Source organism: Nyctibius grandis, chromosome 8, assembly GCF_013368605.1.
Source record: "Nyctibius grandis isolate bNycGra1 chromosome 8, bNycGra1.pri, whole genome shotgun sequence".
NCBI lineage: Eukaryota > Metazoa > Chordata > Aves > Nyctibiiformes > Nyctibiidae > Nyctibius > Nyctibius grandis.
The window spans coordinates 27867638-27893529 of NC_090665.1; the positions used below are offsets into that span (position 1 = coordinate 27867638).

Here is a 25892-nt window from a genome sequence, read left to right on the forward strand (position 1 = left end):
AGCATGAGGTCATAATGGAAAGATTTTGTCCCATCAAGAAACAGCAGGTTTTATTCTTCCTTTCATTTGTAAGAAAACAGTCATATGCAATATCCATTACAACAATGGCTGTTCTGTAACTATTGGTGGTCTTACAGGAGAAGAAAGAAAAACAACAGAAAATTGCATCACATTTGAAGTATGTGTTACCTGATGTCTCTTAGCTGAAATCCCTCATTAAGTTCCAGCTATTGGTCAAGTTGAAGATATAATTTTGAGTCAATCTTTTTGATATTCATGTGAAATCACTGGGAAAGTTAATACAGTTGTATATACTTTGCTATTACTATGAGCACATGGTGAATGAATCTCATATCTGTTGTCTCAAATCTGTAACCATCCTATTATCTAGCAGTATTAGGGTTTAGGTAAACTTTCATAAACAGATCTCTTGAGCAGGATTGAAGTAATGCTGCACATCTGTGGTAGGTATATTTTGCACTTGGCTAAGTCTGTACCCATAGAAGGATCATTAGAATGATCCACAAGCTGAATCCCCCCCTTATATCCCATTCCAGCTTCTTGATTCTCTGTCTGCATTCCTGGCCAGTAGTATCTTCCTTTGGTATATAGCTAACAAAACAAATGATGCTCTCTTCAACTACACTGTTCATCTCTGTCATACTTGCTTTCATTCCCTGCTTTGATTTCTTGCTAGAGTTAGTAGTCTTGACTAAATTTAGAAAGTGGCAGAAGATACTTTCCATTTGCATTAATTAATTTTGAAATTCTAGATGCTTTCTCCTATATTTTCAGGGGTCTACTTATTCTCTTTCCTTTGGTTAGCAGTGCAACCATAATAGATTTCTGTGAACTCCCCAACTTCTGTGAACTAATAGCAAGACCTGAGATAGCATGGGTTTTGCACTCAGAAATGTTAGCATCCAAAATGGGAAGGCACTTTTCTCAAGGGTTGTTGAGGCCTCAAACTGAGTGGGTCATACTTCTGTCTCTGGTCATCTGATAAAGGTGACCTTGTAGTTGTGTAGCTCCAGAAGAAGAAGGGATATGTGCCACATATCCAATCTTGACTGTTCATGGCAGGGTAAGTGTGAGCTGCCAGCTTCACAGCAGGTGACTAAAGCCCCATTATCCACTCCATTAAATCTGTTCCTGGTGTCTGTCAATTTAGCCCTCATTTAACTGGCCAGTCCTTCACCAGTCCTGTTGTCTCATCTTAAAAATGGGGAATAGCCTTTATCAGGTTGAGCTGATAAAATCATGCTGTGAAGTAAATCATATTTCTGAATTACATCTTTACACCAGTTAGGGGTGTAGAGATGCATTCCTCCATCTGGACAGAATGTGCCTCAGGAAATACACCTGGAAGATTTTGCATCTATACTTCACTAGCTGCAACAGAACCTGTGCAGTACAGTACAAAATATATTCTCTCTGTTTATTGATCGGTGTGAAAGACTAGGGTTGCTGGTCTTTCAGAAATACACATCTGGAAAGGAAGGATTGCTAAGAATAAGGTCTTTCTGTGCAGGAAGTTTAGGGCTACTGCATATTCCCACTTGTCCCCCTTGTACCAGGGGGACTACAAAGTACTGCCAATTAGAAACTACTTGAATATGGTTTCAGCATGGTGGCCACATGTCCTAGCTTTTAGGTTCAAGAATTTTCATAATACCCCTCTGATACTGTACTCTTAAAAAGGAAGGAAAAAAGTCCATGGAGAAGATCTTCACTTGCTTGGCAGTAATCTGATTCCAGCATGGAAACTGGCATTCCCCACTTCTCATCCATTCCTGTTCTTTTTGTCTGCGTGCCTGCATATCATTGCAACCCAAAGGTACCACTGTATTTGTGATAATATTTTGCGTATGTCAAGAAAGTTTCATTTTCTTTAATAGAAATTAGTGAAGCACAATACCCAAAACTAAAGTATTTTCTGTGTGATTATTCATGATGCAATAGATCTCTCCACATACGCTGTTTTGTAGGAGCATTTTCTAGTTCTCATTCATAAAAGTCTGGCTTTCCAAACTATGCCTCTGGCAGATCTTAGCATAAATATCCATTTATTCACCACTTTCTTTTTTAATACTAACATATTTGGCACAGATATTTTTCCTTTCTTTTTTTTTTTTTTCCAGTCAACTTTTCTGTTTAGTTTATGGCCTCTGAAGAACTTTTTGTAACCCACTGTTGTAATTTTATTAGTCACGTAGTTGGCACAATTCAGCACAGCCATTCAGCTTACCTTGAGGGAAGCCATACTACTGAGATTTGAAAAACAGTTATAATACTGAGCAACACAGTTATATTTTAATTGCTAATTGGTCAAAATGAATGCTGGAGTGAATGCTTTCAGTTTCAGAATATGTCTACAATGCTTACTAAAAAGGAACCTCTGTGTCTGGAAGTTATTAAAACAAACTCCTAACAACATATTTATATTTAAATCCAGCTAATGAAGCAGTAAGTCTCCCCAAAATGTTCCTCCACTTTTCCCTTAAAATACTCAGTAATATTTAACATGGGTAGTGTCTATTGTTTTGGTATTCGTGTTGTTTAGCTGAGGAAGCATTTAAAAGTATGTAATGGGTTGTCAGTGGTAGGGTGGAATGACTGAATTTGAAGAGGTCTGTTCAACTGAAGACTTTTTTTTTTTCTTGTAGATCAACCTAGTTTGCGTAGAATTCTTGCCAGAAGATAAGCAAATCAGATTTTATGGATTTGCACACATTTTTATAATTTCCAAAGAAATACAACAATTTCAATGTTATTCTGTAACTATTTCAAAATGGCTGTTGTTACCCACATAGTTATTTTTTTTTTCTTTACTTCCTTTATGTAGCTGCTTATGGTCTCCTAGAAACTTGTCACTGTGTTTTCTTTTCTAGATGTCAGTGACATACTTCACTAGAAACAAGTTGCATTGAGTTGTATTTCCAGAACTGCTCAAGCCAGAAAATTTTTTATACATTTACACATCTGCAAAAATGTATCATCACTGCCCATGAGGCCCTTGAACAATACCACTTACAAGTCAAAGATGTTTCATTGACTTCACTGGGATTAGGACTAAATCTTAATTTACTGAACAGGAAGAGAATAATCACATATTACTTATCAGGTTTAAGTCTAAAATGCTGCTGGTTTTGAAAAGTATAAATAGAATCGTCTTATTTCTGTAATGCAAATGATACTACTGGTGAAATCAAAGCATTGCTTACTTTATATAATAGGCAGATATAAAGCGCCAATATACTTCACAGAGAGGATATGCTCCACCTAAGACTATAAATGTTTTGTTATTTAAGTGAAGTTTGATGTTCTCTTATTAATGCGCAATATAGTTTTAGACAATTAACAAAAGTATATTACATTCTTTCTATATCTTTATCAAATCTCATGACTAACAAAGTTTATGTGCATGTGTGTAGAAATAATCAAAAGGACAATCAAATAAAAAGCATCTGACTTCTTAAAAAAATCTGTATCTTTTTAAGAAAAGCTCTTGGTCATAGTAAGACTCTTGAGGAGTCACAGGAGTGAAGTAACAGAAACCCACATAAAGGGATTTTTAAGTGATATGAGTGTTAGTCTCATACTTCCTGAGGAAATCAACTTCTCCATATTTTCTGCGCACTAAAATAATAAGTACAAGAATTGTATCAAAAGACTTTGCCAGAGAAAACAGTTAAATCAGTAATTTGGTCACATAGAATATATTTTGGAATATGGAGATCCGTTTTAATCTCATTTATAATTTCTTCTAAAATGTCCATCTCTTTCTGATGCTGATGATATTTACAATTTCTATGAATCCTCAGAGTCATTTGGAAGTGTAATATACTAATCCTCTCAGCAATCTAACGAAACGAACAGATATTGTCTTAATTTTACAGACAACAATGCTAACTTATAACAGGAGAGAGGAGATTTCAGAAGTGGCTAGCTCGCATCAGGCACATTAGAATATTTCTTCCTAAAAAAAGGGAAAGCAGACACTTGGCCAGATTCTGGCTACAATTTCACCTTCCTTTGGCTCCCTAGGAACATACAGAGAATTGGTAGCAGCCATGAGACTGCTTTAATTTACAGGACCAACCAGTTCCTGTAGCTCCAAGCATGACAGGAGTGGTAAGATAGTTTAAAGCTGCCCCTTCTTCTTAGCTGTGATGAGTAGTACTTGGTGCACATAGTATCTAGACCAGTATCTTCATGGCACAGCCAAGATTACAGCTCAGGAGTTCCTGGCTGCCTAGATCATGTTCACAACATTACACAAGCCAATTCTAAACCCATTTTCTCTTGTAAAAGTTTTACGGGCCAAATCTTCATTTGATACTAGTTATTATAGATACAGAGCTATGGAGCAATTTACAGCAGCTGAGGATCTGACATTTAAATGAAATTATACCAGTGAAGCATTTGCTTAGGCAATGTGTACCATGGAACTGCCCTAATTTTGAGAACTCTCCAGCAAACAAGAGGAGGTTAGCCATGGTTATTTGTGAGTTGTGGTCTCTTTCCTGTATCTGAAATTATTTACCCTATTCATGTCAGATATTGGCATCTCTCCGCTCTTCTGGTCACCTGAAAAAAAAAACCACTGGTAAAAGAGTATAGGTAAAAAGAGGCATTGTTTGCAATTTAAAGATTAAATAAATATATGATTTCCCAAAGGTCAGTTTGTGCTCCCAGTAATCCAAATCATAGTTGATTCTTCTGTGCAGTCCAATAAAAGAGAGTTTTTTCCTGGCACTGCTACTTGCTTTTTTATTACTTTTGTATTGTGCTTTGAAAGAAATAAGAAATTGTATTTTTCTCCCAAATGAATAACTGTACTGAATTGTTCATACTACCTTAATTTTCTTAAGCTTTACTCCTAAGTAAAGGTTAAGATGCTTTCCAGTATTGCTAATCTAGTTTGCTACCACTAACATGGGAATGCCTGATATTTTTCCATTTGCAATGTAGTACACACCAGAAGATTTTATCGAATATGACTATGAGTATGGGGATGCAGATTATAAAGAAACTGATTCTGTAACAGAGGGACCCCCACTGTTTGAAGAGACAATAGCACAAACAGAGGTAACAGAATCTGATCTGTTTGTTCTGTGGTGTCCAGCTGTCCTCTACCACATGGTTTGTCAATTTGTGTCTTCTATATATAAGCTTAATGTTTTTCTTTCACTCATTTCTTCACTCTGTAGCTGTGACACTTGCTTTCAGTTAGAGATGGAAGGTCTCACAGCTGACAGCATTCATCTCACATTTGGTTACCCTTCTTTCATTCACGCTTTCTCAGTTTTCTTTCCATTTTATTTATGTTTTCCCATTCCATCTTTCATAACGTTTGCAGAAAAAGAAAGCCATGGTCAAAAAGAAGAGGAGGACAGTGGCCGCTAGCTCAAAGGACAAACCCCAAAAGGCCACAACAAAAATATCTGAAAAATATGCATCCAAGAAGAAGAAAAGTTATCAAGCAGCAACAAAAGACAAACTAGGGGTAAAGGTAGCCAATAAATAATCAAGATCTTTCCCATGCCAAGACTGGAAGATCTCTGATAATAAGAAAAAAATATACCTAACCCCACTAGATGAATACACCTGGCTAATACCATAACCTGAATAAAAGTGATACCTCTTGATTTTTTCCTACAGGATTTTTTTTAATAATGTACCTTTTCTTTAATATTAGGCAAACATTATTGATGGATTTCAAGAGTATAGCATAGCTGAAAACGACTATGGGCCCCAGACAGAAGCTCCCTCCAGAACTACTGAAGCAAATGAGGTAATAAGGACTCTTGAGAAAATGACAGGCAAAAATACTTGCCCATCAAGTGTCAACGATTGAAAAATACACATTTTAAAAGGATGAATGTCCATCTGTGTAAATATGTGTCTATACATAACAGCAATTAATGCAATTTTGTGCTTTCTCAGCCCATATCAGAACCTACTATTTTCTTGGGCAGAACTCATTAATTCTGTAGAGAGCTGCTGAATCTTTAGACTGCAGAGTTTATTATTCTGGAAATCATTCAGTGATATATGTTGTAGAAATGCAAGGTTGTTGCATTCAGTGTGGATATGAATGGAACTATGTCTAGTATAAACTAGGTTAAATACTAGACATAGTCCTCCTAATCTAAGAGGAAGCAGAGTCTCTAATTTTTCTTGTAACTTTTAAGATGCAGCATAAAACGAGCCTAACACAGGACAAAGAACGGCTGCAACCGTAGCAGCATATTGAAGTCAAATCAGAAGCCATCATTTCCTTTTAATAGTTTTTCAGCTAACAAAACCAAATTATTTGCTTTTTACTGAGGTTCTATAAAACTTTGTATTTTGAACTGTCAAAAAAGATAAAATTATTATTTTGACTTATGTTAGAAACCATGTTTCTAGAAAACCACAAAGACAAGCCTAAACATTATTTTGTTAAGATTGCTACACCTAAAGCCAGTGTTGATTAATATGTCTGCATATTAATTAATGCTAGTTTTAGAAAAATGATGGCTGATTATAAGAAATATTGTTTTCAGTTTTATTTTACAATTTCCTTTCAAAATGAAGATATGTTGCTTAAAAGATGTACAAAACTGCCCACCCCCCTCCCCCCAAACATTTGAAAAGAGAAAAAGTCCTCATTTGCTCTTTGGTTTTCTTCCTATGTATTTTGGAAGGTGAATTAAGATATATTTTACTCTACTGTAAACTGTTCTTGTGTTAAATCTCATGTTTACTTCTCACAAGTTGATCAACAAGCATATTTAAATCATTCTGTTTCTTAGGCAATTATAGGCCAACTGTACAATAGTACAGTGTCTCCCTTTAGCCTCCACCTAGGGCTAAACAATAAACAATTTTTCTATCACCCAGTGTCCCTTCCCCAAACAAGAAAGGGAATTGGGAAAAAAGAAGACTCATGGGTTAGAAGTTAAACAGATTTAATAAAATAAAGAAACCAATAACAATACAAAACACACAAAATTATACTTATCTATAGAGCACTTGCAGGTTGCCCCAGGAATGAGGAAAAGGGAAGAGAGAACAGAGGAAAGCAAAACTAGCTCCACCTCTTCCCAGCAAGCCCTCCCTTTTATAGTGAGCTTGATGTTAATGCTATAGAACACACCTGTGGGCCAGCCTGGGTCAGCTGCCCTGGGTTTAACTGCTAAGGGCCTTGATCACCATGGCTGGCCACGAACTGAAACCAAATCCCAATGAAACCAGGACATAACAGTTGTTACGAGGTAGATCCAAAGTGCTAAATGCTTTCCTTAGTGAGAGCAGTTCTGCATAAATGTAAAATTTGTCTTAGAATTGGTTCAGATCTGCATGTGCTCTAGCTGTAAGGCAAAAGTCATAGTCCTGTAACTAATGGAATTAGGCAACCGTTATATCAGAATCTATTTTAATTGCAATGGTATTCCAATATTATGGTTAGATTAAGATAATTTTAATTACTCTGGATGTTGACTAGCATCTTAATATATTTTTTAAGATCGTACTAGTTCATCTTGTCTGACCATCTAGAATATCCGTCTCATATTAGCAATATCTGAACTTTTATTTCTTTCAAAATTATCCTTTCAAGAGACCTCTGCAACAGAATAAAGCAATCCTCTTTTTTTTTTTTTTTTCTTTTCACAAATGGTTTTGTACATCTCAGATATAGCATTCTTTTAAACTGCTTTGGTGCTTGTAAGTTGGTTGCTTGGTTTGACAGTTTACATACTTGAAGGTAAAAGCTTAGATTTCAGAAATGTTAAAATTAATCTGTTTTGCAGGTGGAATTTGACTCAGCCAAGAAATATAAATTGCCATGACAGATATGAACCATGACTTTTTGAGTGATAAATAAGCTGCACAACCATTAACAAGAGAAAAGAAGTTGAAACATTTAGCTCAGCATTGGTATCTACAGACACAAAATAGTAAAGGCTGGGCTTAACTAAAGTGATGCTTGCACGTCCTGTACATATTGTTATTGTGAAAAGGTCTGAAATTATTCACTGCTTATTGCAGTGCATATGTTCATTCATGAATGCTTGTAAGTGTGAAACCAAGCAGGGAAATGTAGCTATATTTGGCACTAAAGTAACACTAAGCAAGCAGTACACATAGCATACTGGATATGTTGAATTCAATGTTTTTGGAAATAAAAAAAATTAGTATGAGAGCATTACTTCTTTGTACTACTTATACAAAGATCTTTTAATTACTCTGAAAGGCTGGACTTCCATTCCTTCAGACTCTAATTAAAAGACAATATGCTGGAGTTCTGTTCTTCTTTTGACAAGTCATCACAGTGGATCAGCATATGCTTACATTGCTTTACTAACAATAACTCACGTATTCCTCCCATTCCCAAATCTTTACTACTGATATGAATAGCAAAATCCTGTTGAAGAAGTATTTGCTGAAGAATACATAACTGGAGAGGATTATGATAAAAAAACTGAGGAAACAGAATATGGAAGCAGAGGAGTAGACCTCAGTGAATCTGATCTGCTGGTAGATGGAGATTTAGGCGAATATGATTTTTATGAATATAAAGAATATGAAGAGAAACCAACTGATTCCACTAATGAGGAGTTTGGTCCAGGTGTTCCTGCAGAGACCGATTTCACAGAAACGAGCGTAAGTTGATTGAAGGCATAATGCAGATTAATTTGATTTAGCCATGCTTTTATAGTTGTACAGTCTCAGAACTGTACAGAGCCTAATCCAGAGCTCCTTGTACATATTAGGTATATTCTCACTTTTGATAGGCTTTGGATCAAGCCTATCCTCTTGTTTTGGTAATCCTGAACTTTCTATTTTTATGAAATGCAGGGGGTTTGTCTCTTTTGGTGAAGGGAGTAAGGGAGGTTTGAAGATGGGAGGGAAAGTAGAGAAGAGGTGGAATTCCGAAAATAAATGATAAAATGAAGAGTTTTAAAAATCTTTCTAACCTAGAGCTAAAGCTGGAAAGAATGTAAGTTCTAATGCAGGTGCAAGTACGGTAATTAATATTTTTATATGATTACCCTTAGAAGTTGAAATACATATAAGTGTCTAGAATCCTATGGCTTCTGCTACTTTCCAAGGAGAAAATTCATGAGTGGGAAGGTGAAGGTCTGAAGCCTTTCATGAAAATAAGCTTAGTCAATGGTGACAGGTTTATGACCTTGAGGAGTGATTTAACAGGTCAGTATACATAAAGGAAGATAGGATGACATGGTGGATCCTGTGAATCATGCTCTTTTTTGTGTGTTTTATAGCACTCTCTTTCCCTCTGACTTAATCACAGGCTTAACAGCAAGGCTTTAATTTTCCTTTAGTTGTGCCAAGATCCTCGTTTACCGGTTTACCAGACTGTGGAAGCTGCAAAAAAAAAAACCAATATAACTAAGACTGGAAGCAAAATTAGTTCCCACTTGTATTTTTAATTGGGAAGGCCCTGAATATAGTAGGAAAGGAGAATTTTGTTTGCAGTATTTGCTCAGTCTTATCTTTATTTTCTCCTCACAAACTCCAAACTTCAGTTTACAAAGGATCCAAGAAATAACAGCAAATGCTGTGAGGTTGCTTTTGTCTGCCAAACTTGAAACCCATACTTCTGTATTTCATTTATCACTCCTTTCTAAATACTGTTGGGGTCATTGTATTTTTTAATGATCCTTATCTATGCAATGTGATATAAGCTTACTTTTTTCCTTCTAGTACAGATGGGGACACTGTGGCAGAATGACACAGAAAAGGTCAGATTATCTGCAAAGCAAAGAGCCCATAAGGCACCATTTGTACCTGCATTAAGCAAATGACTGTGTAGACTATCCCCTGGTGTAAATTTCAACTTAAAATTCCTTGCTACAAAACTGAAGGAGTCAGGAAGCTTCAATTAGAACGCAGGCTCTGACCTGTGCCAGCTTTATTACAACTCTCATTGGCTGAACCAGAGATATCATATCATTTTCCTTTGACATATGGATGTATTTGGAACAAGTGAAGTTCTACCTTTGATAAAAATTGCAAGATGAAAAGTACTGAGTACCTGGAGACTTTCAAAAAAGGGGCAATATTGCCAAAGATGGAGACCCGATGTAATTTTTTATAACCAATTTTCATTAATATAATAAAACATATTTATCTATACCTTTCTACTTGATTTTTATGAACTATCGCATCATTACTAGTGAGATCTGTGCCTTTATAAATCAATACAAAATGCACAAGTCATGAATCTATATCTGTTTTTCTTTTCAAAAATATTTCATATTGAAATACTGTAACATTATCCTTAACATTTTCAAATCCCCCAGCTATTTTAGTGTAAACATGGAATCACTCTACTGAAATTAAAAAAAAGCATTTCAAATTTTCATCTGATCAGAGCTGAATTGAATTTCTAGTTTGCAGTGGATATGTTAGTAATCAAGAGAGGTACTTCTGAAGAAAAATACATATCTCCTGGTTTGAAAAAAAAAAAATCAGTTTCTTTTTCTTTGCTTGAAATTTGAATCTGTGTTCTGCCATTTAGCATGTGTTATTGACCTGTTGTTTTAGGTACTTGTGTTATCTTAATCCTGAACCCAAATCTTCCCATAGAGCTGATCCTAAAAAAATTTTGCAGTTGATGCTAATTCATGCAGTTAGGAGGTATAACTGGCTATCCATGAAATATTATTTAATGTTTACGATGTCACTTAACTCCTTTCCCATTTATGCCATGAAGTCACAGACTCTCCTCAGACTAATTTACATGTTGCAGATGTCTAATGAATAAAATTAGGAGCTTGAAGGGTACTGTCCATATAGGACCAAGGGATCTTTCTTTCCAGCTTACTTGCTTAACTCAGAAAGCCATGAAGAATCATTGTTAATTGCCAAGAATATGTCCATTCAAATAAGAAAAGAAACAACTTTGTGACTTGCACACAAGTTTTAGATTCTTAGTCCAAATTCCAAATGCAAACCATGGGATACAAATTATTGCATCTCATTGGAAAACTACAAATGGACAATATCCAATAAAATATTTTTGATTGATATAGTTTGTGTCTGTGATGTGTTTTTCATAACACAAATCAATTCCAGCTTTAGCTTTCAGTTACAGGTTGCTGTAGTTCTTTATTGTACCAGGTCCTTAGAGCTTCTACTTATTTTCATTTTTGGGGCTGTTTTTGCTGGCCAGGTGACTGGACATGGGGCTTATGGAGAAAAAGGCCAAAAGGGAGAACCAGCTGTGATTGAACCTGTAAGTACAGATATGAGTGAGTTTTTCCTTTGTTATATATCATTATCAAACCATACTGTTCATAATAGGATGACAGTAACCTTATCTGTGATCTCTGAAACAATCACCTGCAGTGTGGATGGTGTAAAAGGTGAAACAATCACCTGCAGTGTGGATGGTGTAAAAGGTGAAACAACCACCTGCAGTGTGGACGGTGTAGCCTGTTCAGCCTTCTCTTTCAGTTACACAAAGAACTAACCACATGTTCCTTAAAACAAGGAGAATCTTCTTGTGCAGGGGAAAGCAGAGCATAGATCTGCTTTCAGGCCATTTAGTAACTACAGCTTGGACAGACCTACAGAGATAGCTTCCAGCTTAGGCACAGGTATCACCATAACTACAGGGTGTCCCTCTGAGAAGTTAAATAAATGCTTGTGTATTTAATCTGTGCTAGTGCAATCAAACTGCTAAAAGTTGAATTAAATACTTTATTCAAGGTTACAACTTGGTCATAAGCACAGTAATTGATCAGTAGCTTACGAAATTTTTCTCATCTTTAAATAGTAGTATTGTAACTAAGTGGCTTTTACAGTAGGACAAAGTTATACTGTAGCATCGTGCTTGATGGTTAGAAACTGAAATGTAACTGAATTTAAAAGAAGACATAGATTATAGAAAAATAATAATTTTCTAATATCTAGCAGGAATTGAATGCCAGTGTGATTTTCTCTTCTAGAATTTTCAAGGACCGATTTCAAATATGTATTTGGCCCAAATAGAAATTAAAGTTTAATCTGGTTTTTATTTCATAGAAAAGTAGATACAGAAATATCAAGGAAAAAAATTAGCTTAAGTTGAAGCCTGATAAAATACTATGATGTGTCATTGTTACCTAAATATCAAAGGCCTGGATTCTGTGATCCAAAAGCTCCCTTTTAATTCTATATTACTATCCCAGAATTAGCACTTAGTTAATCTACTGATCACCAAAGTTAGACTACAATAATGAACAAGTTACAAGTTAAGATTGTGACCTCTCAGTCGTGATCTGTGAAGAATCTCAGAGTGTATTCACTAATAAAACACATGGCTTTTTTAAACCATTGCAAGATACATTTAGCTTACATCCATAATACTGAAGAGGTATCCACTTTCAATCTCCAGTATAGTTGGAGTTCACTACAGCTAGCTTCAAGCTTGTTTGTCCAGGTCCTCCTTCCTATAAAAATCCAAGTACAAGTGAGCATCATGTATTCGTAGGTCTTACCATGACCTGGAATTCGGAGTAGCGTCTGCACGCAAAAACAGGAACTAGGATGTTCTGTAAGACTCACAACATAGAAATAGCCAGAGCTATTCACATCAAATTCTTTAACAGCATTAAAAAATATTATTTTTAATCAAGTACTATGAGATCTCTCCAGTGTAGAAGTCTTTCTCACTTATAAAGTCACAGCAATTCAGATTCCAATTCTAGTAACTGTGGAGAGGAGAACCCCAGAAAAGTTCATCAAAACACTAAGAAATATTAACTTTAGTAGTTCAGCTAAAAAAGTGTTTTATATTTTTCTCCAAGACACAACCAATTTAGTATCTTTTTTCATCTCCCCTTAGGGTATGCTCATTGAGGGACCACCGGGACCAAGAGGACCTGCTGTAAGTGATGAATCAAAATTTCCTTTTATTGCTGTGGTTTTATTGCAGTGATTTATCCACTGTGCTTTGGTATTCATGAGTTAACACAGTTAATACTGGTCTTCTCATAGTTCCCAAATGGTGTATTGGGCTTAGTGTTTTTAGACAGGAGTAAAAATGGGTCACCTCCAGCATTTTCAGTGACAGCATGCTACAAGCTGAGTGCACATGAAAATCAAACTTTGAATGTTGACTATAAATCTTTGTAAGACAAAAAGAATACCACCTTATGAATTATTTCATCCAAATACATGTTCAACATAATTTTCCGGAAGAAAAAATAGTTCAAAAATGCTGCAAGCCATCATTCAGCATAATAATGTCATTCATTTTCCATAGGGTCTTACAGGTCCCCCAGGTCTACAAGGTCCTGTTGGTCCTCCAGGTGACCCTGGTGAAAGGGTAAGTCAACATACAGATTATCCTGGGTATTCATAGTATGTCTTTTTATACATCTAGCCCACACTCAGGGCTAAACAATAACCAGTTGTTCTATCACCCAAGACCCCTCCCCAGCTGAGAAAGGGAATTGGGAAAAGGAGGGAGACTCATGGGTTAAAATTTAAACAGATTCAATAAAATAAGAAAACCAGTATCAATACTAATACAAAAGACAAAAACTTATACTTAACCCATAGAGTGGTGGCAAGTTCCTCCAAGGATCACAACATTGAGAAGAGGAGAGTGGAGAGCAGATCAAAGAGCTCCCCCTCCCCAGCAGCTTTCCCATTTATAGTGAACCTGAGATTTATATTACAGAATACACCTGTGGGCCAGCCTGGGTCAGCTGCCCTGGCTTTCACTGCTAATGGCCTTGATCACCACACCACAGCTGGCCACAAACTGAAACAAAATGTAACAGAAAATTGATTCTACAAATTTTATTCCTGCAAAACCAGGACAGTCTTGCACTAATTGCTACAAGAGTAAGTGGGTTAGATCCTGATCTGAAATACATACAAAGAGGTTAAGAAACTTCAGTGGAACTGAAGCTGATTTACTCAACTGAGCAAATCAACTGAGAATCTGGACAAACATTTCCTTAGTGATAGAAATATGTACTGTAAATATAGGAAAAAAGTTAAGTTCCTATTTGTCTATATTTCTCTCTTTGTTTCTATATTTCACATCATCTGTTTGATGTGAATTATTTTCAGATACTACAAAGCAATAGGTATAAACATCTCATATGGATTTGAATGAGTTTTAAAAAAAACAGCATGACCTCAGCTATAACATGTAGAGGTACAGAGAAAAACAAGCTCTGCAGAATCAAAATACAAATGGAAATATTGAAAGTGATGGATAATATTTAGATGATCTAGGCAGGATTTATTTGCCATATTAAATAACATACTGCATGAGAACCCTATCCAGTCATTAATTGAAATCTAAGCTATTATTTTCGTCTGTGTTCTCACAAGCCTTTTCTTATTGCCACAACTAACACAATTTTGAAACAGCCTAAATATATTTATTCGAGGAAAATATGCTACAAAAAAACTTTCCCGAGTTTTATGAATGATAGTTTACTGACGAGTCTAGCATGTTCATGCTGTATTTGTGTACAGAAGATGTTGAGAAGATGCTTTTGCTTCACTGAATAATGAGATAATGTTAAAATCCCAACAATGCTTCACCTTGATAGTAAGTCAGCATCCACACTTCTTTCATATTTCCTTCCTGTAGATTAACTAAACAACATATTTTGAATTTGAACTTATAAAATGGGAATTTTAACATGTTGTAATGAAATAACTACTGATAGTACTAATTTTTTTAACTAACTGCTTACTGAATTAATCATAAGGAAATTCTTGACTAAACACATCATGTGCCTGTCATGGAACAGACTGCATGTTTTGTGTAAAAAGGACACATTACACAAATAAATAGTTGTAGAAATGAGTTACCAAACTCATGAGAACAATACAGATTTCTGCAACCAGATTCTGCTGTCAGATTCCATCCTAATGAAATAACATGTCTTACTTCAAATTTTAAACATAGGTTTTTTACTTAAACAACAATCAGTGTATATGAATAAAGGCTCTAGCTCTTGCTATAACTATTCTGACTACTCTTCATCTTAGGTAAAAAATTTAGAAAACTCACATTCTGAGAAAATTACCACTCAAGAAAAGCACATTGACTGATTTTAAAAAGCCTGCATTAATACCTAGAATAATTGAGAATGATGTTTAAGCACAGAACTACAAAACAATTAGTTGAGAAATCCACCATTTTTTATAGTTGCCTATGGTGCTTCAGCTTTTGCACTAAATTATTATATCATTCTAATCCTAATGATGAGTATAAGGCAACTGAAAAATGAATGAACATACCCTTCTGGAGAGGACCGTAAGTGGTCCCACTTTTACTTACTGTAGTAATGATTTCACTTATAAAAAACAGTGCAATGGAAGAAGAAAGTGAAAACTAATCTAATCTTCAGTTTCATCTTCGGGAATTTAATCTTCAACTTCTGATCTAATCTTTCAGTTCTAATCTTCACAAAGACTCATAATCATATGGCATAAAATCACTGCATGTCAGAGTGAAGGTTCTTTGGGCGCTTTGCCAGTGCATTTAATTATTTTTCTATTTTTAACCTTAAATCAAAATTGCCTGGATATGTAATGGTTCTTTTTAACAATTACAACATTTTATTCAATATTTTACATCTGAATGAGTAATAATTCTCCATTTAAGATTTATCTGTAGTGTGTTATTAGTTGGGACTTATTTTTTGATGCTTCAGGCTTTTTTGAAAAAAGAGCTCAAACAGACTCAGTAACAGACTACTGATCTTAATTCTTGAAGAGGGGAAAAAACACCAAAATTTTTTGGATCAGCTTTCCCATTGTTTTGCTCAACTCCTGAGCAGCAGAAGGAACCAGTTAAGACAGTTTGATGTTTATTGGTCTGTCATTGCAACCCTGCAGAGAGTTGTTCTGGTGAATGAATACTTTCTTTGGCAGACATGCAGCAGGCAAATGAGCACTCCTGATGCAGGTCCTTCCTGCCCTTCGCAGCTTCAGCTAGCAAAAATGCAGCATGCAAAGTGCTGGGAGGAAAGGTGCAATTATAAATCTTGTCGCAACAGCAATATTTATCTATGCAGTATGTTGGATCAATAATCATGAGCATCATGTACACACATTGGTACATTTCTTCAACTCCAGCTTACACAAAAAGTTTAGCTCTTTTTAAACTGTAAAAGAGAATTAGATTTCATAAAAAATAGATTTCAAGTCATAGCTGCAGGACTTACATAGCCTTTAAAGATTAAGCCTACCCAAAGTGTTTGAAGAGAATCAGCAGTGTCAGTTCTCTATATCAAATAAAGCAAATGCGGGAACACAATGCAAATCTCAGCTCAGCCCAACCTATGAAATCATGAGTCTCTGTAATTAGGTACTCCGTACTCCATTTTTTAATATAATTTGTAAGTAAAATAATTAAAGAGAACAACTTTCTTCCCTATTGCTGGCTGTCTCCCCCAAACTCAGTTTTTTAATTACCTCACTGATAATGAATAACATTCCCAAACCACTTGCAAAAAGAATATTAAACCTCCAAGTGTGTCATTATGAATACAAGTGTGTGTGTGAGTGACTCAAAAGGTTTCTCTTCCATAACTGTCTTTTTGTTCTCATCCTGTTTTCTCTCATCACTTTGTTCTCTTAGGGTCCACCTGGTCGCCCTGGTCTCCCTGGTGCTGATGGTTTAGCAGGTCCCCCAGGTACCATGTTAATGTTGCCGGTAAGTTGTATCATGATTACAGGGTAGCCAGCGTCCAAAAAGAGGAATCGTGTTTCAAGAAATGTACAGGTGTTTTCTTTTTTCATCTGTTTTTGTCTTTGGAATGAGACATGATACAGAGTTTCTTGTGTGGTGTAAGCATTTGAAGATCATGTGGTACCTTTTTCCCTCTCGAACAAAACATATGCTTTAGCGCCTGCATGGCTGCCAGATTGGAACCTACTACATGAATGTATTACACTCACCAAAATCCTCCTTATGTTTTCAACAGTAACTGTTATTTGCTACTATATGACCTAAACAAGGAGTTTGCTGTTGCACAAAGGGCATGTACTCCCAGCAGGCATATGTGCTTTCAAGTCTCCTTGACATGGAGAATTTTAAGCATTCCATGCTTAAAATTGGACTTCAGTGTCCTCTTTGAAGAGTCAGTGCATCCTTTGAATAGAAATATATGCACATAGCCAGCTCTGCTCCCACTGGAGTCAAAGCAAAACACCATCTGTTTCAGCAGGTGGAGGAACAAGCCCAAAGCTGTTAAAATATCTTGCAGCTTTGTGGTATGAAAAGTACTATATGCATGGAATTCATTATTCCTAAGTGTATGTGTGTATGTGAAAGCTCTGATGAGTACTACCATCCCAGAGAATTGATAAACCAACTGTAAGTGAAGGCACAGTATTTTTGGTAAGTAAAGCAAAATAAGTAAAAAGTCTCAGAGCTGTAGTTGCTGCACTTCTGCTACAGGAGGAAGGATTCCATCAGTATCAATGAGGAAAGGATGCTTTTATAAAGTTTATTTTCTATTTATGAAACAATCAATGGAAGTTTATTAAAAATAACCTAATGTTTGACCTCATGCTTGCACCAAGTTCTGTTATCGCAGTTGGCTGTGTAACAGAAATATTTGTTTAGAAAAAATTAGTTGATGGAAAAATGCCACTACTCCTCAGCGGAATTATTGCCAAACCATTCTTCTAATTGCTGTATCAGTTTGCTCCATTAAAGGTAGTAAGTGTGGACTAATATTTAACCTATCAGTCACAGTGGAAAATCTCACTAGCTTTATTTATAACAAGTCTCAATACAAGTGATTTACCAAGTCAAACCAGAAATTTCTCAGGAAGGAAGAAACTGGCTTCAGGTCTCCCAAATTCCAGCCTAGTAGCTTAACCACCATCCAGAATTCTTTTTGACATTTATAACCCCCACTGAGAAGCTACTCTCCTTTTATAACAGATGACCTGCTCACTAGCTTGAGATCCATCCTGGTATAAAGGAATAAACAGGTGGAACTGAATATAGCAGTGGCAGACTGCCTTGTCACAGATACATTCAAAACGCCAAGTAACATGTGTGAGACCCCTTTTGTGGGATTTGTGGCTCTTCATCATCTTGTGTGGGGCTTGAATTTATCAAAATGGGTTCACCTTCTCAAGGGATGTAAGGCAATGAATTTAGGCACTTTTGCTTGGAAAAATATTTTGAAAATGTGGTTGATTCCACATTATGTGAATCCCTACAAACCACCTGGCCTCCTTTCAGATGACAAAGCTTGGTAGTTCTCTTCTCATTTTAGAAAAAGTCAGGTGCCCTTTTGTGGGGGCTTAAAGCAATAAGTTTTCCATCACTTTCCAAAAAAATCCTTCCATTCTGATAATAACATGACTGCAGGAGAAAGAACTCAGTTACCATGCCAACGTTGGGTGTAGGCAAACTGAACAAACTGTTGTGGGCAGTGGAAGACTCACGGCCCTGATATCCAGTGTGCCTATGCCATACCTTTGGAAAGCCATGCTGCTTGTTGCAGCTTAGTGTCTCTGCAAGATTGCAAAGCTTCTGTTAGCAGTTTCATAAGCAATAACAGTCCAGGAGGGCAGCAATGAGTACTTAAATTTTATTCTGTAATTTATTTTGAAATTATCTGAAATTAGAAAAAAACTGTTTCAATTTAGATACTAAACATTTTACAAATTGAAGTCTGCCTTAAATTGAATTGCATTTTTGTGTGAGTAGCTACCAATGTCCAGAGAATTAATTAATTTTGATACATCTTTTTAATGAGGTTTTGCAGATAATCAGTCTATTTTATCCTCTTTTTCAAACAAACTAGCAAAATGAATAGCAAAATCCTAGGAAATCAATAAAATGTCTGCTCATGAGGAATTAGATTTGTACTTCAGTTCTAAATTATTACCGATGACTTAATATTCGTGCTGGATCCAGTGGCCTCAATGCAGCAGTCTTCTGAAGTTAGGAATGAACTAAAGACTGAGACCCTGTGTCTTTGAAGTGGTTTACACAGTTGCAGTGAATAACAAGTATGGTTTTAATTTGATAAATTCTGAATCCTTTTCTTGTTTTGATACTTGCAGTTCCGCTTTGGTGGAGATGGTGAGAAAGGCCCAGCAATCTCAGTACAGGAAGCTCAAGCACAAGCTATTCTTCAGCAAGCTAGGGTGAGCACAAGGAGCCTGCAAACAAAACTGCCACAAGGCTACAGCTCCAAAAAAATTTCCATTTTTTACCGTGCAAGATGTGAAGTAAAGACCTCTAAGCATCATCTCATCACAGTAGTTATCGTTATTAACAACTGAGTCAATGATGGGGGCTATTTGCTAATGCATTATGAAGTCATATTAATATAGAATTTGTATGCTGGCTAGCAGCGTTTTCTTGATACATGTTTTTTGTTGTTTGTTTTCTCAGATTGCTATGAGAGGTCCACCTGGTCCCATGGGACTCACTGGAAGACCAGGTCCTGTGGTATGTAAAGAAAATAGAGGCACAGGTTTAAGAGCACAGTAACACGAGTCCATGAATCTCATTCTGGCCTTGCCTACACCTCTATATTTGTACTTATTTTATTTGAAAAGAAACTGATATAATTAAAGCCATAGTTTGTATTCTTATTCAAGGTCTGAAATGCAACCTGAATACTAAATCAGTTAAAAACCATACAGATTTCTAAAAGAATTGTACTTTTTTACTTCAGTCCTAAATTTGGCTTGATTGATAATCCCGAATGATCTGGAAAATGGCCTTGTGGATGTTGAAAAAGCTTAATATTTGAACAAAGTCTATACATGGAACACAACAGTTTTTCTGATGACAGGCAAAACAACTTTTTGATCACAAATAGGTTTGCCTCTGTAATCCCTACAAACAGTCTAAAAGGACAATACTCAATGAAAGAACAAAACCAGGTAGGCAGCTCAGCAAGCCAAAACCCCCTGATCAATCTTGCAATGCGATCTCCTTTTTTAGGAAATGGACGCTTTTCAGACTCAATAGTCCACTAAATGGCATAATTTAGCGTTTACCATCTTTCAAAAAGCTATTATAAAGCTTCTGTATCATGATATAAAATAACAAATGCTGCAGCCAAGATCATAAGCTTTGTAGAAGACTAGTCTTTTCTAAATTTCTCCCAAGTGACTGTATTTATCCTCTGATGTAGAGTGAAATTCTCTTCTACGGTTACTACAGCATCCATATGTGAAAGATCCACTTAATTTAGAAACTATTGTCTGCTGTAATGGCACAGATAGTTTGGCAAATATTTGGCCTCTTGAATTTTTATCTGTGTCTGCTGTAATTTTTATTTATATTGTCATTATTGTGATGGACGCAAAGAGTAATGTTACCAGTTGTCATTAGATCAGACAAGCACCTAGTTGTAAAACACAGACAAGAGTAATATCGTGCTATTGAGAAATGAAAACAAGTGATCAAGTGGGTAACCAAGAGAAAAAGGTGAAGCAAGTTCCTATTGGTATATTGCGTGAAGAAAAAGTGACTGCAGAGATATGCCAGTCACAACTACAGCAGCATACACAGAAGACAGCAACAGAAGTTGCTAGAGGCCACCTGGTTTTCTCCTTGCCTCAGAATCCAATAGCATTTTCCTCCAAAGTAGTTTCCTTCCACTCATTCCAGTTGTGGAGATTTGGTTATAACTTAGAAGTGGTAAGACTGCAGTATAAAAAATATGGTTCCTTTCCCTTCTTTTACACTTCTTTCCTTCTTCAAAGTGATGCTTCAGCAACAGCCCATAGCTGAACACTACCAATCAAGCCCTCCCCTTTCAAACTCCACTTTTTCTCTCTCATCCTCACCCTCCTTAATGTATAGAGTCTGTTAGTTTGAAAACAGGAGAGGCAGATGGACAAACATGAATATAGCATCCTACTACTACTAACAGAAAATACTGGCCAGGTTATTTCCATCTCATTTTGTATAGTTACAGAAGCACAATGCAACTGAAAGGTTGCCTCAGCGGCTCTTGCTGCTCTTCCCTCCAGTGACCACTTTTACTAACAAAGAAAACCCAGGGGGATATAAGGTAATTACATACTGTTGAGGCAGTATTTTAGGGAACATAAGGAATACTCTGGATCATGTTTTTCCCTGATCCCAGCAGCTTAACATTCTCTTCAGTGATCCTTGAAAGCTACATGATACTAAAACTGTTGTAAGTTGTACTCTCAGTTGGCTTGGTAGTGTTTTGCCTCATCTTCATATAGCATCAAAAAATCGGTTCCAGATCATGCTGTGCACCAAGTTGACCAGTCTCATGAACGCAGTGTGTCTACCTAGCCGAAATTTACTGTATTCAAATAAATTTTAGCTAAATATTCCACCAGAATCTCACTTGGTCCCCAGAAACTGAAATCACTGGACTTTAGTTATATTTTTAAGAAGATCTGTACAAGAGCAGTTGTTTTCTAGAGTGATTCTTCCAAGTAAATAGTTGCTACCAAGTAGAGAATTTGGCTCACAGACTCCTGATTGATCATGATTAGATATGCAGTACTTAGAAATAGTCAGACATGTTGGGTCTATTTAACAATCTAATACACTATTTCCAGCAGTGTGTTTAAATCAAGAAGCCTGCAGGAAAACATTCAGTCTACACAGACAAAATAACTATAGAACTGCTGTAAGCACGGAATTCATTTATAAAGACTGGTATTATATTGATGGTGGGTTGTATACCTTTAGCTGAGGTATAACCTGGCCTCACAGTCATGTTTTCATTTTTTAAATGCCTTCATTAATTTCTGTATGCAAAGCTCAACAAATGAATAATATTAATAGTTGTTTTGCTTCTAAGCCACCAGGAGGCTCTAGAAATCCAACTCTTTGATCTGGCAACATTTTTGACCTACAGTTCCAGAAGCAACTGCAGATTCTTGGTCTGTCAATTGTTTGTGTGCCCAGCTTATTTTAAGAATGAAATAGTTGGAGCTTTTACTCTTAATATGAATTGTATTTTGTTAAATTATTAGTAGCCAATAAGATACATTTAGAAATATATCAGTTATTAAGAGTCTTAAACATAGCACTCTCAAAGTCGTAGCCTAGCTTCAACTGAGTCTGGAGTTCACATGCTTAATTAACATAGAATACAAAATAAATTTCTGCCTACAGATTACAGAATCAATCAGGTTGGAAGAGACCTCTGGGATCATGGAGCCCAACCATTGCCCTGACACCACCATGTCAACTAGACCATGGCACTAAGTGCTATGTCCAGTCTTTTTTTAAACACATCCAGAGACGGTGACTCCACCACCTCCCTGGGCAGCCCATTCCAATATCTAATGACCCTTTCTGAGAAGAAATTCTTCCTAATGTCCAACATGAACCTCCCCTGGCAAAGCTTGAGGCTATGTCCCCTTGTCCTATCACTAGTTGCCTGGGAGAAGAGTCCGACTCCCACTTCACTATAACCTCCCTTCAGGTAGTTGTAGACTGCAATAAGAATCACAGAATCACAGAATCAACCAGGTTGGAAGAGACCTCTGGGATCATTGAGTCCAACCATTGCCCTGACACCACCCTGTCGACTAGACCATGGCACTAAGTGCCATGTCCAGTCTTTTCTTAAACACATCCAGAGATGGTGACTCCACCACCTCCCTGGGCAGCCCATTCCAATGTCTAATAACCCTTTCTGAAAAGAAATTCTTCCTAATGTCCAACCTGAACCTCCCCTGGCAAAGCTTGAGGCTGTGTCCTCTTGTCCTATCGCTAGTTGCCCGGGAGAAGAGGCCAACTCCCACTTCACTACAACCTCTCTTCAGGTAGTTGTAGACGGCAATAAGGTCACCTCGGAGCCTCCTCTTCTCCAGGCTAAACAACCCCAGCTCCCTCAGCCGTTCCTCGTAGGTCAGACCCTCTAGACCCTTCACCAGCTTGGTCACCCTCCTCTGGACTCACTCCAACACCTCAACATCTTTCTTGAAGTGCGTGGCCCAGAACTGGACACAGGATTCAAGGTGCGGCCTCACCAGTGCCGAGTACAGAAGGAGGATCACTTCCCTAGACCAGCTGGCTACACTATTCCTAATAGAGGCCAGGATGCCATTGGCCTTCTTGGCCACCTGGGCACACTGCTGGCTCATGTTTAGCTGGCTGTCCATCAGCACCCCCAGGTCTCTTTCCGCCGGGCCGCTTTCTAACCCCTCTTCCCCCAGCCTGTAGCGCTGCATGGGGTTGTTGTGGCCGAAGTGTAAGACCTGGCACTTGTTCTTGTTGAACCTCATGCCGTTGGTCTTGGCCCATCTATCTAACCTGTCCAGATCCCTCTGTAGGGCCTTCCTACCCTCCAGCAGATCGACACTCCCACCCAGCTTGGTGTCATCTGCAAATTTGCTGAGGGTGCATTCAATCCCTACATCTAGATCATCTATAAAGATACTGAACAGCACCGGCCCCAGAACTGGGCCCTGGGGAACACCGGTAGTGACCGGCCGCCAGTTGGACTTTGCCCCATTCACCACCACTCTCTGGGCTCGGCCATCCAGACAGTTTTTAACCCATTGAAGAGTCCACCCATCCAAGCCCCGGGCAGCTAGTTTGTCTAGGAGGATGCTGTGGGAGACAGTGTCAAATGCCTTACTGAAGTCTAGATAGACTACATCCACAGCCCTGCCCTCATCTACTAAGCCGGTCACTTGGTCATAGAAGGAGACCAGGTTGGTCAAGCAGGACCTGCCTTTCATGAATCCATGTTGGCTGGCCCCGATGCCCCGATTGTCCTGCATGTGCCGTGTAATGGCACTCAGGATGATCTGTTCCATCACCTTGCCTGGCACCAAGGTCAGGCTGACAGGCCTGTAGTTCCCTCGATCATCCTTCCGGCCCTTCTTGTAGATGGGCGTTACATTTGCTAATTTCCAGTCAGCTGGAACTTCTCCAGTTAACCAGGACTGCCGGTAGATAATGGAGAGTGGTTTGGCAAGTTCATTTGCCAGTTCCTTCATTACTCAGGGGTGAATCCCATCCTGGCCCATAGCCTTGTGGGTGTCCAACTGGCACAGCACATCACTACCCGTCTCCTCCTGGATTACGGGGGGTTCATACAGCACCCTGCCCCTAGCTTCAGGCTCTGGGGGCCGAGTGTCCTGAGGACAACCGGTCTTGACATTAAAGACAGAGGCAAAGAAGACATTGAGCACCTCTGCCTTTTCCTCATCCCCTGACTCTACACTGCCCTCCTCATTCAGGAAGTGGCGGAGGCTCTCCTTGACCCTTCTTTCGCTGTTAATGTATTTGTAGAAGCTTTTTTTGTTATCTTTGACTGTAGCAGCCAAATTAAGCTCTACTTGAGCTTTGGCCCTTCTAATCTTCTCCCTACACGACCTGGCAACATTCCTATAGACCTCCCAAGTTACCCAACCCTTCTTCCAGAGCAAGTAGGCTCTCTTTTTTTCCTTAAGTTCTAGCCTAAGTTCTCTGTTTAACCAGGCCGGTCTTTTTCCCCGACGGCTTGTCTTCCTACACGCCGGGACAGCCTGCTCCTGAATATTTAGCAATTCCATTTTAAAGCACATCCAGCCTTCCTGGACTCCTTTGCCCTTCAGGACCAACTCCCAAGGGATTCTATCCACCAACCTCTTAAACAGACTAAAGTCAGCCTGCCGGAAATCTAAGGCAGAAGTTCTGCTCTTGCCCCTCCTTACTTCCCCCACTATCGAAAACTCTAACATTTCATGGTCACTATTCCCAAGACAGCCACCGACCCTCACATCTCCCACTAGTCCCTCCCTGTTCACAAACAACAGGTCAAGCAGGGCCCCTCCTCTAAGGGGCTCATTTACCACTTGCATGAGGAAGTTGTCCTCCACACATTTGAGGAACCTCCTAGATTGCTTCCTCTCTGCCATGTTGTATTTCCAGCAGACATCCGGCAAGTTGAAGTCGCCCACAAGTACAAGGGTTGGTGACCGGGCAGCTTCTGACAGCCGCTTGTAAAACACCTCGTCCGCCTGCTCATCCTCGTTGGGTGGTCTATAACAGACTCCCACCGTAATGTCTGCCCTGCCGACCTTCCCCCTGATCTTTACCCATAGACATTCAACCTTGTCATCCTCACCATCTTCCTCAATTTCCACACAGTCCAAGCACTCCCTAACATACAACACTACCCCACCGCCTCTCCTGCTTCGCCTGTCCCTCTTAAAGAGCTTATAGCCATCCATAGCAGCACTCCAGTCATGAAAGTCATCCCACCACGTTTCTGTGATGGTAACCACATCATAACCTTCCTGCTGTACAGTGGCTTCTAGCTCTTCCTGTTTGCTGCCCATACTGCGTGCATTGGTGTAAATGCACTTCAGCTGGGCTAGCGGCCTTGCCCCCAACACAGGCCTGTCGCCCCTAGTTTCATTTGCAGTTGCCCTGGTCTTATCCCCCTCCCCCATCTAACCTAGTTTAAAGACCTCTTGATCAGCCCTGCCAACTTCTGGGCCATAAACCTTTTCCCCTTCTGACTCAGCTGTTCCCCACCCAGCATAAGCAGGCCCGGTGCCATGAAAGCTGTCCCGTCGTCAAAGAACCCAAAATCCCACCTACGGCACCAGATATTAAATGTAATCAATTATATTAATTAAAAGCAGAGCATACATCAGGGAAACCCAAACAGTCACCACCTACCAAAGCCACTGTTCTCTCCACTGCCAGTACAAGCTCAGGATCTGATTTTCAATTTGCTTAAGACTTGATTCAATACCTGCAAGGTCCATGGGAATCTTTCCACTCCAGGATGGTAGACTCAGCACTAAGCCAAGCCATGAGACCACTTCTTTCTTTGAATGGTCACTATGGTGAATATAGGAGGATTATCAATTTTCCAAGGTCTGCAAGATTCATTTCATATTACAGAATCAATCAGGTTGGAAGAGACCTCTGGGAT

The 25892-nt window shown here is 38.2% G+C and overlaps 1 protein-coding gene across 4 annotated transcripts in view; it reads left to right on the top strand.

The window, feature by feature from the left end:
* The window catches only part of COL11A1 (collagen type XI alpha 1 chain), a 161581-nt gene that overhangs the window by 40076 nt on the left and 95613 nt on the right, over nucleotides 1-25892 (top strand). The window contains exons 6-14 of one of the 4 annotated variants that reach the window (XM_068405734.1): nucleotides 4975-5091; nucleotides 5702-5797; nucleotides 8407-8652; nucleotides 11189-11251; nucleotides 12845-12886; nucleotides 13265-13327; nucleotides 16616-16690; nucleotides 19066-19149; nucleotides 19400-19456. In XM_068405734.1, the coding sequence (XP_068261835.1) occupies nucleotides 4975-5091; nucleotides 5702-5797; nucleotides 8407-8652; nucleotides 11189-11251; nucleotides 12845-12886; nucleotides 13265-13327; nucleotides 16616-16690; nucleotides 19066-19149; nucleotides 19400-19456 (843 nt within the window). Of the gene's footprint in view, nucleotides 1-4974; nucleotides 5092-5362; nucleotides 5516-5701; nucleotides 5798-8406; nucleotides 8653-11188; nucleotides 11252-12844; nucleotides 12887-13264; nucleotides 13328-16615; nucleotides 16691-19065; nucleotides 19150-19399; nucleotides 19457-25892 lie in introns of all 4 variants that reach the window. The other 3 variants (XM_068405733.1, XM_068405735.1, XM_068405736.1) reach the window with 3 other exon arrangements.